General features: G+C 31.5%; 1 protein-coding gene across 1 annotated transcript in view; it reads left to right on the plus strand.

The window, feature by feature from the left end:
- The window catches only part of EPHA6 (EPH receptor A6), a 790,812-nt gene that overhangs the window by 126,341 nt on the left and 644,982 nt on the right, over positions 1-19,489 (plus strand). Inside the window, 1 exon segment of the mRNA XM_039879096.1 lies at positions 10,566-11,229. Within this exon segment, the coding sequence (XP_039735030.1) occupies positions 10,566-11,229 (664 nt within the window).

The following is a 19,489-nucleotide window of genomic DNA, read 5'->3' on the forward strand; positions in this document are numbered from 1 at the left end:
TTGGGAACTCCATTTTAATAAGAATTTTATGCTTACACATGGAATATAGATTCCATCCCTTGCATAAGCATAAAATTATGGAACTTTTAAAAACTAATAAATCACGAAGAAGTAAAATTCACTGATAATCCCTTCTATGACAAATAACCACTGTTATTTCAGTTTTTTAAAGAATATCTTTCCCCAACTTTGTGTGTGTGTCAGTACTTTCTCTGTGAATATATGTGTTCATATATATACACACATATATTAATATTATAATACTGTTATAACTCATGGGTTATATAATATATAGTTATTAAATAGTATATAATATATGCATATTTTTTTCAAAGTGGGAAATATAGTTAACTCATTGTATTATAATTCAATTTTTCCACTTAATTATTGTTGATATTTTTTCTAGGCTATTAAATGTTCTTTTTAAAATGAATAGATAGCATTCTATCATTTTTCTATTTCACAATTATGTTTTAAACCTTATTATTATAAAATTATAGAAGTGAAATTACTAGATCAGTGGCTTAAGTACCTTCTTAGAATTCTTAAATATATTGCCAAGTTTTTTTATGATTGGTACCTATCATATGCCAATATTTTTTCTAGGAAATCCTTTTACTCTTCATTTTTCTTTTTTGTAATTTTGTTTTACTTTTTACCTTTATTAGCAACATGAAATTGAGTAACAATTGTTCTTTTATGTGGGTGTGTATGTTTTAATTATTGGAAGACCCTTTGGCTAAGCTAGATTTTTGTACTCAAGTTTGAAAATAAGACACAGAATAATATTGAACACTCTGAATAGTAAAAAAGACAAATTTTATGCTCCTGAAGAAAATTTGGAACAAGGAAAGTGTGTCCCCAGCTAATATGTGGGTTGCAGTTGGATATTATTCATTGTAAAATCTAGGAGTCTTCCTTTTTTAAAAGTGGACATTCAACAGTTGCTGTTTTATAACTGAAAAATATTTTGTTTTCTGTCAAGGGTTGTTATGTACCTTTGATTTATATGCTTACAATGTTTTCTTCTCTTATTAATTTTTTGAAAATTTTTCTATATTTTACTTTTCTACATTTTCTTTCTCAGATATATATTCACTATTTTTTTCTACTAACTTACAAAATATTATATTTAGCTTAAATTGTTTCTATAAAATGAACTGTTTTTAGTAAATGTTAAATCTTTTATATGTTAGAGATTATACTGACTTTGAATGTAAGCTTCTTATATCTATTTAGCTATATGCAACACTTAGTTTAACTCCATCTCTTTTTGATTTTTAGCTACTTAGGAAATGTGCAATGTTTTGCTTATTGGATTTATGAATTGTAAGCTTGCATAAAAAATAAACATAAGCAAGCACATACTCAAAGACACATATATTTTCCATGTATTTTGAGAGTATTTTCATATAAATATATTTCATTAATATTTATAACACTCATATTTTTCTGTATTTCTAACACTCTTATGTTCTTAAGAATATTGGATTAATCAGAAGTAAACATGATAATTAATATTCAGTCATTTTTTCTATTACAGAGCACCTAAGTATAAAAGTTTATACTAAGTTCATTGGTTCCATGTAATATATTTAAGAGCTGAAAGATTTATGTTCTCAACATGACCTTAAAACTCTATGTGATGCATCATAAGGTTTTTATTACTATGCTAAGAGCAATTTTAGTTTATTATTCTGTGGAATATAATATGTAATATCCAGGGATGGTTCTTTTTTTCCTTGAAGCTTTCAAGGAAAATGGTTGTTAAACATTGTTATTTAGTTAGCTTTAAATACTATTTTTTTTCTAAGAAAAGATTAATAAAACTTTCTAAAGTTTGTTAGAAAAAACAGGGTAAGTTTATTATGTCTGACTTTTGTACTGTAATGATTGTGTCAAATCCTATTTAAAGGCATGCAGAAAAAAATTTAAAAATAAGTAAAGGTATGCAGTTCTTTTAAATAGTCTTACAGAAAGTATGTATTAGATCTAAGCTGTACTCTAGGTAGTTAATAATTTGTGAGATTAGAAATCAGGTGTAGGAGAAAATTCTTAATTTAGGTCCACAGTATAAAACTACCCTTCTATTATTAATTTAATATTCTAAAATAATTTTTAATAATTAGAAATCAGTACCACAGAGTTATTTGAAATAGTGCCTATACTTTTACAATTTTCTCATTATATATGCACTTATGTGTTATGTTTAAGAAACATTAAATTCAAATATGCCGCACATAATTAGTGTAACCTATCATAATTTTATTCTAGTTAGACATTCATATGTATTACATGTAGTTTATACTTTTTAAGTCAATTAATGTAGATGAATCTCAGTTAGAAGCCTTTGGAGTAGCTAATGATTATTATAGTTTCACAAGCAAGCTTTGACGTACCAGAAACCATTCCCATAAAACCGAAGTCCTGGATAGAGTTATAATTTTAATTGAATTATTAAGCTGTAATATATTTTGAAAAATCAAATAAAAATAGATATCCTTGTGGAGTGTTAAACAACATTAATGAGCCAGAACATAAATAAGAAGATTTGTACAAAATTATCTTATTACTTTGAAAGAATCTCTACACATTTATTTTACTCATTATATGTTTGTAATAAGAAAGCACGCCTTTCCAGATTTCTGAATGGAGATTACGCTTCTGCCCACATCAGCACTTCACCAGACCTTTTCTTGCCATAGCTGCCATAAATTCTCTGTTAACAAATTCAGTAGATAGTGGACTGTCTTTATTTTATTGGACCTTTCAGCAGCATTTGATATGCTTAAACACTTTCTCTTTCAATAATCATTTTCTTCTGTAATGTATATCACACTCTTGGGAGTTTCTTCTCCCAATTTGCATTAACATGTACAGTTCCAATACTCATTTATTTCATACTTTATGTTTGTAAGAATTACTAATTCACAATTCAATATACTTAAATATTTTACCGTTTAGTTAAAGTACAAAGTTAATCAGAGTCAGGGCTATGGACTTTATTAGTAATTAGAGGAAAGATAGATGATCTGACTGGATCAGTAAGTAGTCCTTTTATATTAAAGTTCTCTAAATGATACCTTTTAAGCAGCCTGGGTATTATATCAACTGCTCAGTTCACTCTCCCTCTTAATGCTGACACATATTCTTGATACCCTTTTCCTCCCTCTCCTCCCTGCATCTTGAAAACACAAACACATACACACAGAGAAAAAGAAGAAGGATGGGAGGGAGAGAAGGGGAAGATGAGAGAGAGAGAGAGAGAGAGAGATAGGAGAGAGTGAGAGCGAGAACCTCTCAGTTATAAACCTGAATCTCTTTCCTAACTTAAAATGTTTACTAGCATAATTCAGACTGAGTCATCGGATGTTTGCAGGCTTCAGTTAAGTCATCTGATATTTCTACATTCAGCTAAATTATTATAAAATCTCTAAAACAAGATGATTAGTTTAAGAGACTGTTCAAAGTTTATATCTCTCTCAATAATGTGTGCTGTTTAGAATCCTGATTTAAGAGGTAGTAAGTCTCCTGTTAGTAAAAGCATTGAGAATTGTTTTAGATAGAATTCAAACCTTCTATTATTCATTTGTGTATTCAGCAAGTATTAAAAATCTACTGTGTTCCTAGTATTGTATTCTCCTGGTACTAAGGATACAATAGTGATTATAAACAAAGTTCCTGCTCTCATGGAGATTACATGCTACTTAAATATATTACATGTATTTTAGTTCATAGCCTCTATATGGGCCAATAAGACTTCAAATACTTGTATTGATCCTTCTGTGTTCTTTGTAAATTCAAGTAAGTCACTTCCCTCCTTTAAATCAGTTTCTCCATCCATAAAACAAAGAAAGTATGCTTTATTCTCTCTATTATACAAGAACAAAATTAAATATGGCTTATGAGGTAATTTTTATATGCTTTCTGTATTTGTGAAGTACCTAGCATGGTATTCATATATTGTTGAACATAAGACAACATAATTAAGATGAATATGTACCATATCTTTATTGTATAAATCCTATTCAGAGATATTTGCAGCATCTTATTCATTATTTAAATAAAAATTTCAACTTTTTATACCAATTAAGGATTTTAGACATTCAGAAGATAGACTCTATTTAAGAATTTTAATTTTCATGAATATATTGTGACAATTTTTTAAAGAAAGATTCATTTCTTCTTAATGGAAATTATCTTTCTTACTATAATATTTTGATCCTGTTAATAGTATAAGTGCACCAAATGTAATATTTATTTGTAAAATTACTTAGTGTCAGCAGTTGTCTTCCAGACATACCATCGAGTTTGTACTATTTTTATTAAATCTCTGTAGTGCTAATAAAAAAATTTTATGTTTGCCCAAAGTGAAATAGAAAGATATCTGCACATGATGCATTTTGCTTCTTGTTTTATTCTCTCAAACTAGTTATCATTTAAATGCAGAGCCTTCACTTTTCTGCTGCAAAAACAGATTTATGTTATTAGCTACATGCCTAGCAGCAGAATTCAGGGTGCTAATTTTCTAAGTTTTTGTCAGTATATTGACTCAGAGTGAATATTTAAATGGTTTTGAGGAAAATATCACATTAGAATAAAAAGGTCCCTTTAAGAAGCTTTTCTTTGTAGAGAATATTAGATGCTTATGATTTAAAGATTAAGCCACTGCATCATTATGTAATGAGATCAACAACTTTATTTGGATTATGCAAAATAAGAGGTAGAATGCTTGAGAACAGATCAGATATGTGCCATTTTACCAAATGAAGACTTCTTTTCATTTTCAGTCATTCTATTTTTTAATTCTTAGAATTATGTTGAAAAATTTTCCGTGCCTGCCTCTCTCTCTAATTTAAATTTAGTTTATCTTGAGGAATAATTGTTATGACCACAAATTACAATATATTTGGTAACAAGTTATACAAGAAACCTAACTAGGAATTATTACATACCTGTAGATTTATCATGACTTTTTGTTGTTTCTTTGTTTTATTTTAATCAATTTTGAGATTATCTTTTACTTTTGGAAAAAAATCAGAATAGTAATAGGCTATCTCATTCTTTTTCAAATTATGCATCTACCAATGTAATAATAGCTAATTTAACACGGCATTTGGTCTTTGAGATTCTATTTCTCTTAAATGATATTTTGTTGTATTTTATTTTCTTAGCATATTTCCCCTTTATCTATTTATTGTAACCACATTTTAAAGAAATAAATCAAGAAAAAATACTTTTTTCACCATATATTTATCTCGCTTTTAGATTATAGCTGGGATCTGTTACAAATGGAAGCAGAAATAAATTTAAGAATTAACTGATTTCACTATTAGAGGGCTTAGTAGTGTTGTGTATGATTTTTTAAAAGGTAGAGTAAAGAGAAGAGAGGAAAGCAATTCCACATATAAATAAGTACTTATGAATTTAGGAAGTACAAGTAAAGGTAAAAACCAAAATATTTTCCTATAGCTGTTTCATTCTTCAATGTTATTAGAGTGCTTTTTTCCCTAGTCCCAAATATCAGCATATTTAATATTGAGTTTTAATGTTTTTAATTATTTTTTCATTAAATCATATCAGTCCTGCAGCTGCTTAGGGTCCTAAGGTATCTAGGGTCCTCTCCTTTTTTCTCTGTGGAGATACAGAGACTAGCATGTAGGTACGAGGGTAATTATTCTTTTCTTTTGCTACAAGTTTTCTTAATGTATGGCCCAGATTTGACTGTTATCAGGATTTATCACTGCTATTTGAAATTATAATTAGCTTTCCATCAGCCTTTATATGCTGAGAAACAGACTGATTTTATTTTAAAATTTCAAAATTTATTTTTGAAATAAATGTGTACGTTCCTACTGAATTCTAAACATTTTCAAAGGGAAGAAGGTATAAATTTGAGAGATTTATGTTAGAAACTTAGGTGTTTGGGTCAATTTACCAGCAAATTATCTGAATGTTCTTATCTAGAAAGACTATTTGATTGCCAGTTTTTATTCTCTGAGAAAAGAAAGCCATCTGATTCCACAATGACTACCGGTTGCTTTAGGAATTAATTGCCTTGTTCTAACTTTCTGTGCTCGGTCAGAATCTGTCTATTTGTCCTACTTTATTTAGCTCACTGTGGAAACAAAAACTTTCTGTGTGTGGGTAGGGAAGAATTTTTAGAGTACCCTTAGGCATAAATGGATTAAGTACAGTTCAGAGCTCTTTACACTTCCTATAGCTTCTAACATTCACATTAAATGAAACTGCCTAAGAGAGATCCATCCGTGGAGAAATATTCTTAAGTGCCGTAAAGCATTAAGCTATGTGCATAAACTTTTGTCAACTTAAATCCCATGCCAAGTGTTTTCCAATGAGTAAACATTTCTGCCCCTATTTAAGACAATTACACACATAAATTTATTTTCCAGTGTGAAATATTGTAATTGCAGAAATTGCATGACAAAATAATAATCAAATCTGTCACTAATTCTACTATTAAGTTGATGAATTCTATCAGTTACTTGCTTTGACATGATAGGAACTGAATTTGAACTACTCCAACTCTTCCATGTCATGTTGTTTATTTGAATCTTTTATATCTTAACATAAAACAGATACTTATATATAAAAAAAATTTACTGATATATAATATAGAAAAGAGCTCAGTAAAGCAAAACTCAAATTATACATGTATTAAAAGATAAACTGAGGTATGTTAAAAATTTTAAGTTTATTGAGCAAACATCAATTTGAATCAGTCAGGCAACATCCTACCAAAAGTGGGTAGGGTCACTCAGCTGATAGGAGCTAGGGGAAAAGCTTTATAGAGCAGACATGGAAGCAAAGCAAGGAAATTATTTCATTGGCTATAGCTTAAGCAGTTGCCTTATTTGGGAAAGTCTAGCTGGCTATTCGTGACCAGTTGTTCTTAGGTTTTGACACCTTAACCTTGATGCATTTATAAGAACTTACTATAGCTTAGATTTCAGTTTGCTTACATAGGCTGCCAAGGCATTAGAGCTACTGCAGACTGATGGCCTCCTTCTTTAATGCTCCTGCAGAATAGAAAATCCTGTAGACTGTATCCGTTCTTATGGCTAGGATTAGTAAAACACAGAGCTTCTTCTGTCTTATGGTCATTTTGAGTCCTTTTCTTTGGATCAAAGAGTGTTTATATGAATTACATGTGATGAATAGAAAAGCTTTGTCATTTGGAGTGTCTTACTTAATGAAAGCTTTTGGCAGGAATCTGTTGTCCTCCAAAGAGTTGCCAAGAAGACTATCTCATGACCCAAAGGGATATTTGTTCTAAGAATGTAAATGTTGAATATGGTAATGGTAAAGTCTGTGTGACCACAGGAGGAAACAAGAACTAGACTTGGGAGGAAGTTTTTTATACTTGAAATTCCCAGAACGAGACTACCATATACCAAATAGGGCCATGGGTAAATCAGTGGGTTTTGATCAAATGGCAGAAGACAGGAGTGAGAGGAAAGCCTTTACTGGGGTTTCTGTGGGAAAGGCAAGGCAAGGCAGGGTAAATAGTTTAGGATTGGCTACTATGGATACTTCCTGAAGGTTTGGGGCTCTAGGGCTGGTCTCTAGTTACCTGATATGGGTCTGGGATGATTTAGGGGAGGGGAAATATTGGTTTGGAGCATGAGAGTTAGAGAAGGATGTGGTTGGCACTATAGACTCAGAATTTGTTAGTTTGCATATGAGAGATTTGCTCTAGGCCCAAAACCTTTTACTATCTCTAAGATTTGGCTAGTCCCATAAGGTGCAGTCTCTCCCAGACAGCAAGTTGACCAGCAAAACACATAAAATATAAAAATAAGGTTAGAAGGCTTAATTCCAGCCCTTAGTTCATGCAATGCTGGGAAATTACCTTAATTCCTAGGCATTAGATTTTTTTTGTCAGTAAGGTGAAAACAAAAATATCTGTCTTGCTTTAATGGGACTAATGAGGATGAAAGGAGCTAACATTAGCAAAAAAGCTTTGACAAGCATAAATTCTGTGTATAAATAGTTGCTCTCAGGAATCATTACATCTAAGGTGCCCTGGAAGTTTATGAAAATGAGAACCTTTTAGTGTATAAGTAATTCTTGCTAACCAAAACTTCTCATTGAGCAGGCAAACTTTTCCATCCATCACTTTATGTAATATGTCTATCCACTCTTTAATCCAAAGAAAAGGCTTACAAAATGACCATGAGATAGGAAAAGCTTCCTATTCTACTCATCCAGGCCATAAGAAATAATGTAATTTGCAAGACAGTCTGCTCTATAGAACATGTATGATTCATTTTTTGCTTTACTGACCTCTTTTCTACATTATATATTGGTATTTTTTTTTATGTATTGGTATTTTTAATGTCTACATAAAATTATTTTTTAAAAAAAAAAACATGAGCTTGAGGAGTTAGAGTATTTTAGGTTCAGTGCCTATTATGTCAAAGCAAGCAGCAGACTGAATTGACCAGCTTAACAGAAGAATTAATGACAGGTTTGAAAATATATTTTCATCATGTGACTTCTGCAGTTCCTAGGTTTATGTACACATAAATATTTCACAGCAGAGAATTACGTGTGTGTTTGTGTTAAATAGGGACAAAAATTTTACCCATTGAATATATGTGGTACAGGGCTAAAGTTGCCCAAGAGTGTGTATATATATAGATTAGTGTTAAATATTATTTTCTGTTTACTTTGTTCCCTCTGCCTTTCCTGAATCTTATCTTATTTTAAGATTAAAGTTGAGTCTTTTCTTCTTGGCCAATCTCCCAAACCACCTGAGTTCAGGAGTGTTGCTATCCTTTGAACACTTACTAAAGCCTCTGATACACTAAGATGAAAAGTAAATTCATATGAGTTTCTTTGAGGTTATTGGATCATCCCTGTTAAACAGTGGATGTGTTTGCAAAATTTTATTCACAGAAACTAATTGTTACTCTGGAAAGTACTCTCTCAATTCCAAGCAAGTAACTTACAAATGAAAATTTTAGATAAAGATCATTTTTAATGGATAACATAAACTCTTTACTTGTGGAAATTTACAGTAGATAATCAAAAGTACTTAGTATCATAATAGTCCTGTAGACTGAAGAAACTAGCCATTCTATTAGAACCTATACTAATTAAAACTCAACTAGCCTTGATTAAATGACTCTATCACCAATTAAAATGAGAAATAGCAAACAAAAAGCATTAAATAATTTTATTATAAATCACTAAAATATGGTATCAAGAAATAGAACACTTATTCACTATGGAAACTAGTTTATCATTTCCACTACAATAGAAATGAAAAATTATGACGATTAGCCTGTTTTCTCCAAAAGGCTATAAGGTTACCAGAATGTTTTTTATTTATTAAAAATTATAACTATAATGATACAAATAAAATACAATAACATTCTAAATTTTTAATATTGAATTATGCAATATTCTATGTATAAATATTGACAATGCTAATTAATTTGAAGGTATTCAAAGATTTTTATTAAATTTTTTAAAAAGGACAAATAAGGTTTTCTATTCAAATAAGTGGCAGAATGCTTAAATGTAAACACGCAGATGTAAGATATTCTAGTGATCCTGCTCAGAGTAAAGCCAAAGTGCTTAAAAACCCATTAAAGCCTTTTTTTTTTTGCTCCTTCTCAGCTTCACTGTTCTCATTACCTAGTGTGCTTCCAGTGCCCACTCATGCTATTCCTAAAATATACCGGTACATTTCTCCCTCAGGGTATTTGTTCTATGTTCTCTTCTCAAGGTTCACTGTTGTTTAAATGTCACTACCTCAGTATGGCCTTCTCTGGACACCCTATTTAAAATTACAGCCTTCTTTTCCATACCCTTCCCTTAATTTTTTCCCATTGTACTTTCCATTATATTATGCAGATTACTCATTTACAATTTTTATTTTTATTCTCTCCTCACTCTAAGTAAGTAAGATCCGTAATGGCAGGGACTTTTTGTTCAGCTAGTTTATTGCAGTATTTCCAGTGTCCAGAACCGTGCCTGATAAATATTTCTTGAATAAATATAAAGATTATAGTCTATGTTTATCAAAATAGACATGCAAATATTTAATTGAATAGTGATAACTACACCTCAATTTGTGACAAATTAGATATGAGGACAGATGGGTAACCAGAGTACATCTGTCATTGGTCTAGTTATTTGATGAGATAATGGATGCTATTTTACATTCTTATAGTGTACCAGGAACTATTTAAAGTGCTTTACATATATTAATTAATTTATGCCTCATAACAACCTTATGAAACAAGTACATTTTACATTTGAGGAAACTAGAATTTAAACTGAGCAGCCTTTGATCATGCAACTAATATGTAGGAAGGCAAGATTCACCAAAACAGCTAGTATGTCTAGAACCCATACTCTCAACCAAATGTTCATAGTTAAAATCTTGTTGCATTCTTGCTTTGGCTAGCTTCATTTATATATTTTTTATTTGTTTTTGTTTTGCTAAAATGGAAAATTTGGGAAGTAATCATTTCTGCTTAGCCACTGTGATTTTATAGTAATTTAACCATTATTAATTTTTCTTTTTGCAGTGGGATGCCATTACTGAAATGGATGAGCACAATAGGCCCATTCATACATATCAGGTATGCAATGTAATGGAACCAAACCAAAACAATTGGCTTCGTACAAATTGGATCTCCCGTGATGCAGCTCAGAAAATTTATGTGGAAATGAAGTTCACACTGAGAGATTGTAACAGCATCCCATGGGTCTTGGGGACTTGCAAAGAAACATTTAATCTGTATTATGTGGAATCAGATGAGTCCCATGGAATTAAATTCAAGCCAAGCCAGTATACAAAAATTGACACAATTGCCGCTGATGAAAGTTTTACCCAGATGGATTTGGGTGATCGTATCCTCAAACTCAACACTGAAATTCGTGAGGTGGGACCTATAGAAAGAAAAGGATTTTATCTGGCTTTTCAAGACATTGGGGCATGCATTGCCCTGGTCTCAGTTCGTGTTTTCTACAAAAAATGCCCCTTCACTGTTCGTAACTTGGCCATGTTTCCGGACACCATCCCAAGGGTTGACTCTTCCTCTTTGGTTGAAGTAAGGGGCTCTTGTGTGAAGAGTGCGGAGGAACGTGACACTCCTAAACTGTATTGCGGAGCTGATGGAGATTGGCTGGTTCCTCTTGGAAGGTGCATCTGCAGTATGGGATATGAAGAAGTTGAGGGTTCTTGCCATGGTAAGAAAGAAATATTCAAATAATTTAGCACATACTTAAATTATAGAGTTTTTTTAAGTTTAGAGCTATACCTTTCACATTGTTTTGATAATGTAATACCTATAATTTTCAAGATGAAACAATTTTTTCTTTATGTGAATCATTTATGAAGGCTTATTAATCTAATAAATATATACATTGAAGAATTTTTATGTACCCCCTGATAATCTATATCAATTGTGTTTGGATTTAGAACTCATAATCAAAATACAAATATAGAAATATAACCATTGCTTGATAAAAAGTAACAGAATAGAGATATTTCCCCCTAAATGGTATATTACTTTAGGTTTGTTTTCTATAGCACTGTAGTGAATTTGTTGACTTCTTTGTTAAGTCTATATTTATATACACTGAAAAGGATGAGAATAAATAAGAAAAACATACTTTTATATATAAGGTTCATGGGTAATATCTGCATTTTAAAGTTTTTACATATATATATATAAAACATTTCAGTTCTTGAATACTGTAAAGTTCACTAAAGCTTCTAATGATGATTATGTTTGGTCATTTGAAAATATTAATATTTGCAAGAAAAGTCTATAATATATTTTTTATAAAGAATGAGCCAGCTATCCTCCACTATTTAATCATTGAAATATGTTTCATTGAAGTTTGTCAATACAGACTGAATTCAAAATTTTTATTCACCTATTACAAGTATTTACAATGGAACAAAAATAAGTCACAAATGATCCTTTGGGGCGCTATAAAATATTTTACACTGGAAAATACTCTAACGAAAAACTCACATACATGAATAATTATTCAATGAGATTGGGAGCAGAGTAAGAGCTTGGGATAAAGCATACTAGACATACTAACCATGTAGTTTTACCACATTTTAAATAAGGAGAAGTTGAGCATTCATTGGTAAAATAAAGTTTTAAAAATATTTAAAGAATAATTTTATAATCTAATGATTTATGTGATTAGCTCTTATTAAATATTTATATTTTTCATCTCATTGACTGCAGAATTAGAGGTAATGATAGTCACCGATGGCTAGATTTGTTTTTTTACTTAAAATGTTTGTTCTGTTAAATTTCATTCTTCAATATATGCTTATAATCTCTTGCATTGTTTGGCAAAGTTGATTTTGGACAAATGATAATTATTATCAGCTTATCTAGAGCTACTGCTAGACTCATCTCCTTTTATGGCTTGTTACCTTTATTATAATTTATTTGATTGCAGAAACATAAGTGAGTACAGTACAAATGTTCATCATCATCTTGTAGTGGATGATAGAAATTGGAAGAATTAAGCTTGCATTATAAATCTGTGGCTTATTAACTTTGAAATCACAGTTTCCTTATCCAAAAATAAAGTAGTGGTTAGAATCAACTAATTATAAAATACATGGAAAACCTTTAAAAACATACATATATGCCTGGTTCCAACTAAAAACATACATATGTGCCTGCTATTTACAGGCATAAGGGGAGTCAGAGTGCATGTGGAGACCTTATTTTTAGAGATAGGTATCTTGCACTGCTACCAGTCATCATTTTAGAGTACTTAATTATATTCTTAATTATATTCTTGATGTTTTGTTTCGTATTGCCCATTTCTATTATAATAATTTTTATTATTGACTCTATTGCCAACTGTCAACAACTTACTTATCTCACAACGATATCTCTGAATTACATACTACCTAAATGGCAAATTAATTGCAATTTATATGAATAAACCATACCTCAAGTAGTAATGTGACTCTATATACAGATAGATAAATATAGACCCAGATATAGATATAATTTTATTTTAGCTTTCTCTCTCATAGCAATTAATTTATTTAAGCTATTAACATTTTTGAGCATCTACTGTCTGTTAATCACTTTGGTAGTTGCTAGAGGTAAATATAAATAAAGCATATGTTTCAGTTATCTGTTGCTGTAGAGAAAAAACAGCCCAATATTTAGAAGATTAAAACTACGATTCGTGATTTCTCAGGGCTCAGCTGGGTAGTTCTTGTACTTAATGTAAACAGAGTTCACACATGCAGCTGTTTTCAGCTGGGAGCTTGACTGGAGTTGGGATGTTCAAGATGACATAGCTTGTCTTTCAGTGCCTATCTCTTTATGGCCTCTCATCATAAAAATCTAGTCCAAGATCTTTTATAATACAGAGGGTGGCTTAAGAGAAAGTTTGTCACGTGGCCAAGTATAAAATGAGTATATGCTAAGACTACGCAAGTGGCAAATACCTGGAAGTATGTTTATAGGGAAATACCAATGTGACAGTATACCACAGCCCACTCTCTAAATTCTCATGATCAATGTCTCTCCATTCATGCACAAAACTCACACCCTCCCAAAGATTATCCCATATGATGTATCAAAGTCCAGAAGAGCATCATTGAAATCAGTTTGAGATGTGAATGAAGCTAAAGCTTCTCTTGACCTGGAGAACTAAGAACTAAAAAGATAAGTTATTGTTCCTCAAACACACAACACACATGGGACAGAGACAGGATAATTATAAAAGATTCTCCCATTCTTTAAGGCGGGTACACAGCAGTCACCGATTCATTGTGATTCTGAAATCCAGCTAGATGTTGTCAAGATCCATTACTGCAGAGGCAAGGAATGTTCTTTAATTGGAGCCCAGTTATGCTCCCTAGCAATGGTTCTCTGTGGCTCTTGGGTTCATCACTCTGCCCTCTGAGTCATCCTCCTCATTTATAAGAATTGCCCATGTGCTAGTTACCAGTTTCAACAGTTGAGAAACGTTCTTCATTTGATCCACAACAGTATGAAGTATTTTTTTCTATTTTCCAAGTTATCACAGCGAGTATTCTTATGAATTGTTCTCCACAGTACATAACATAGGTTGACCTTTTATTATCTCCAATAGCAATTGTTTTTGTTTTTTTTACTTCTTTTATATCCTCCACTTTGTGATACCCTTCCAGTCTTTACAACCTGTTTAGTACCAAAGCAGATGCCACAAGTTGTTTTTTTGTTATAGCATTATCCTTTGTCTTATAAAAACTATTTACTTTAGTCTGGAAAAATGGACCTTGCTCAGCTGGGTGATTCTTCTGCCAGTTTTATCTGGGGCCACTCATACATTGCAGTTATTTGTATGTTTAACAAAGCTGGACATCTAAGAGGACTACACTCATATGTGGGATGTTGGAAGCTCTAAGGTTTCTTACTGTGTAAATTCTCAAAACAATTTTAATGTGTTCCACTTTAGGAAATTTTTCTCATTTTTTTCTTTTTTACTGGTATAGCCATTAAAAGTAGTAATTCACCATAACATTACACAAAGGGCTTCACAATTTGCCCTTTTCCTATTCTTTTCTACCTTTTGTAAATTCTATCTCCTTTTCTGTTTTTACACTTTTGAACAATCCATGTATGTTTCATACCTCTGCTGGTGTCCCTTTCCTTTCTTCGTCCTTTTTCTGTGATGGAATTTTATTCATTCTTCAAAGTCTACCACAAATGTCATATTTGTTGGACTTCACAAAGTTAATCCCTATCTTCTCTGTGCTATAATTCACACTAATTATTTATACATCTGTTTCACCAGAGTTATCAAAGAGTTGTATTTGAAAATCATGTATATAATGAAGGGTAAGAAATTTACTGATGTGAATGATCATAAGGCACTGAGAATCAGGCTCTACTGAGTAAAGAGAGACACTATTGGTAAACCTATGGAGTGCTCAGTTTCTTCTCATTCCTTGAAATAGGAATGCGTTCTTTGGGGAGGGTTGCAGTGTTTTAGACTTAGAAACCCTTAGAAAATATTTTTATTCCTCATCATATGAATTAGGATGCTAAGTTACTGAGAACAGAATGTTTTCCCTGGGACCACTTTGTAACTAATACTAGATCGAGAAATAAAGCCTAGATATTTCTCAACCTGGTCTTAGTGTGTTTTTCTTCTATACTTCACTTCTTTCTCCCCTTTCTCACTTCCTTCCTTCCTTTCTCCTCCTCTTTAATTTCTTTATTCCAGGCATCCATCTCTTTATCTTGATGCTTTAATTTTTCCTGCTTGCCAAACAGTGCAGAGGAGCCCTAAGTTACTGATATTTAATTAGGCCCTTTTGCCCTGTGTTTATTTTCTGGAGTCTGATGTAGGCATTATTACAACAGTATCTACACATCCATTCTGAAATTTAGACTACTGAGAATGATGGAAAAATATATAGACTTATCTAGAGATAGCTAAATAGGAAAAATTTCAGTGCAGTTTTAAGAATTTTGGTTATTTGAATGGATTTGAAAATCTTGGTCTACTGTATTACAAAAACACAGTGAAGTGGTTTAAAATAGAATAAATCTACGTTTACCCATATATGCAGTATCAAATGAATAGTGTATATATTTGTTTACATTTAAATAATTTATTATGTTTTATCCTATAGGTTGTACTATGAATGGTTTGATTGTGATTCTTCTCTCTACAATATTGTTAAAGTATATTTAGATCCAAATTTTAGAAATACAAAAGAGAGAGACGCTCTTATTTTTTGTTGCATATCAGGTTTAAATAGACATAAACCTTATGTTAAGCAGATATACTAAAATTTAAAACCATGAACAGTAATTTAGGTTATTCTATTGTACATAACAAGCAGTATTTTTTTCTTGGCTTAAATCTTGACTTACTTTTCTTAACTATTTTTATTTTATTTCTTAGGTTCATAATTAAAACTATCATACTTAGGCAACTCAATGTTACAGACTTAATTTTAAATTGTCTTAATTTATTTCATTAAGGGTTTGAATTAAAAACAACATTGATTCATAAAGCATTAATTTACATCAAATAGTCTTTACTTCACATAGCTTAGACTATTTTAACACTATGGAAGAAATAATTGGAAATAACGTGCAATATTGAATGCAATTTTTGTTCAGTTGTGAGTAGCAAAATGGCACATAAATACCTAATAAACTCCTCTTGGATATTAATTTAGAATAAAGCTCATTAAAGTAGTGGCACTTAAACTTAGAGATATTAGGGCTTGGAAATTTAGACCTGTTGGGTGGGGTATATATATATGGTGCAAAGATACATTCTTTAAGACTTTAAATATCGCATAATATAATTTAACAAAATAACATTTGGCTATGGATGTTAAAGTTCTGAAACAGATAATTTTTTAAACCTTTTTCTTTTTCTAGACATCTGTCTTTTATTTTCTGCTAGTGCTGGTTTAAAATTCAAGAGAGAAGGATGGTGACAATTCTTGGACGATTGCATTGTTGTTCACAGAGGTGAATAGGATATACAGGATCTTTGGTGACATAGCTATTGATTTGATCTCCTGAAGAGTGTTGTTATTAAGCTTTCATGGTTCTGTCCTCTGCTGCAGTTCAAAAACATTTATGCTTAGTGTTTATGATCTTCTGTCTAATCATGTTATCAGAGATGACTGTGGAAGCAGAGAGCATAAAGAAATTTTGAGACACCAGAATTTGGTGGCATTTAATAAGGGGGTTTGAAGATATGATGAAAAGCTGAAAGGTGAAATTGGGATCAAAAATAAAGGGCAGAGTTATTGGCCCAAATCGTATTTTCAATTGCTAAAGGTTCTCACAAACTATGAATTCTTACAATATAACCTTCAATTCCAAATAAAGCTGCTTTTTCATGAAACAATTTCAGACTTTCATTCATCTTGAGAAGACTATGAAATCAAAAGGCTTTGGGGGGGTAGTCTAAAAATGGAAGATATTATTTCTAAGCAAAACAGAGTAAAGTTAAATAATTTTAGTTTGTTCTTTGTCATATTTTAAAAATAGGTTAAAATGTAAACTGGTTTGAAATTATTGTTTTAGTAAGTTATTTTAACCAAATTTTAACTTCAATTTTAGTTCCTATTTTACTCTCTGCTGAATTGAACATTTTAAATCATATTTCTGTATAGACTATACATTTTTTTGTAAACACTTTCTTAACACATATATTTCTAAGAAGGCATAAAATTATTCAACATTTCTAGTCTCCTTCCAAACATGACATACCATGCAACCCATTGAAATTGTTACTTTTCTTGTGAATTTTGTCTAGAATTTTAGTTCTACCTTTTGAAGATACCAAATTAATAGGCTTATAAAGTCAACATATAGATAGAACAAGATATGTTAACAGTTTTTATATTTGCTATTTTTTCTGTCATTATCTCCTTTCTTCAGTGTCCCACTTTCTGAAGTATATCCTTTGGGAGATCTTTTGGAAAAGTTCCCTAAGTGTTTAAGTTCTTCATATGGTAGATATCTAAAAGTACTTTTATTTTTCCCTCTTTTTCTAATGATTGTTTATTTGGATGTAGAATACTAAATGACTACTATTTTCTTCAACATTCTGAAAATATTATTTCCCTGTACATAAGAATCTATTGCTGCTAATGTTCTTCTGACAGTCTTATGTAATTATTTGGGAGATTATCTATAGGTTCCTTATGTTTGGTATTCACTTACATTATGATGTAACTGGCGTGGATTTGCTTTTTCCTGCTTTGCATTTTCTATTTTTAACCTGAGAAAGTTTGTAGACTTTTAATATTATCTTCTTTGTTTCTGATATGTTTTTTTAAACTGCAGCACTAATTTCCAGGTTATGAATTTTTACTTTGACTACACCTAGGTAATAGTTTATCACAACTATTGAGTAGTTTTATCTTTACTAGTTTTTGTTATTTGTTTATTTTTTTTATTTCTCCCTTGTTATTGTTTTATTTCTGCCCTCTTCGTTTTATATATCTTTTTTCACTTTTATTCTTTATGGATCTTAAAGGCACATTTAAATTAATTTAGAAAGAAATTTGGTCTAAATTAATCTTCTGAGTGACGTCATCATCTTGGTGAGTGAGTCAATCCTTTCGTCTCTCTTTTTTAAAAATAACAAGTCGGACATCCATAGCCCAATATAGCATCCTCTGCACAGCACATCAGGAAACCTGAGATATCCATACATCTGTACATCTGAAGATGGGTGGATTGAACTTCATGGAGGTGGTGGAATCAGAGTAACAGTGGCAACAGAGACCATGATCATAGGCTCCAGGAACCATGATGCATCAGAGGCCAGGGGCTTCAGGAACTGTGGCAGTACTGGTGACTCAGCATTGGCAGCTAGCTGTGCCTGTGACCTGAGGCTCCAAGAACTGTGGTGGTGTCCAAGACTGGGGGATCCAGGAACAGTGGCAGTGACCATGACCCAATGATACCAGTAGCAGAAATGCTCCAGCGACCTAGGTGGCACAAGCATCAACAAGGGCACCAGCAATGCCACTAGCAATGGCAAAGGCAATGAAGATTGTCATCTAACTGGTAGAGAATCCAAAATAGCTGTCATGAAGAAACTCAACAAGATACAAGAAAATTAAGAAAGACAGTTCAATAAGCTAAGGAATAAAGTTAGTGAACAGAAGAAGTACTGTTCCAAAGAGATTATAACCTTAAAAAGAACCAAAAAGAAACTTTGGAGCTGAAGAACTCAATAAATGAGATGAAGAATGCGTTGGAAATAGAGAAGACCTTATAGAAGAAAGAATTAGTGAGCTTAAAGATAGAAATCTAGGAATGATTCAAGTGGATGTGAAGATAGAACTAAGATTATATATATATATATGCAAACTTAATGAGAATTATCTAATTCCATTAGGAAAAGCAACATAAGAATAATGGGCTTCCCACAATATGAAGAGAGGGAGATAGGAGCAGAGTTTATTTAAAGAATAACTAAGAATTTCCTAAACCTGGGGAAAAAACTAGATGTACAAATCCACGAAGCTAATAAAACACCTATCTACCTCAATGTGAAAAGACCTCCAGGACATATTATATTAAAACTGTCAAAAGTCAATGATAAAGAAAGAATTTTAAAGGCAGGCAGGGAAAAACAGACAACCTAAAAAACCCCATTAGACTATCAGCATATTTCTTAGCAGAAACTCTATAGGCCAAGAGAGAGTGTAATGACATATTCAAAATATTGAAAAAAAATTAAAAAAAAACACCAGCCAAGAGTAGACTAGCCACCAAAGTAATGTGACAGACAATATCAGAAATTTGCAAAGCTACTTCAGAATAGAGTGTTAAAGCCTAAAGTTTAGTATCAAAAAGAAAAAAAGACACTAAAAATAACTATAGCTACTTAAATTGGTAACAAAAGCACAACATAGAAAAGGAACAATTTATTATAACAAAAACATAAGACAAAGAAGAGGATGAACCTCTATAGT

The sequence above is a fragment of the Pteropus medius genome, unplaced genomic scaffold, assembly GCF_902729225.1.
Source record: "Pteropus medius unplaced genomic scaffold, Ma_sr-lr_union100, whole genome shotgun sequence".
NCBI lineage: Eukaryota > Metazoa > Chordata > Mammalia > Chiroptera > Pteropodidae > Pteropus > Pteropus medius.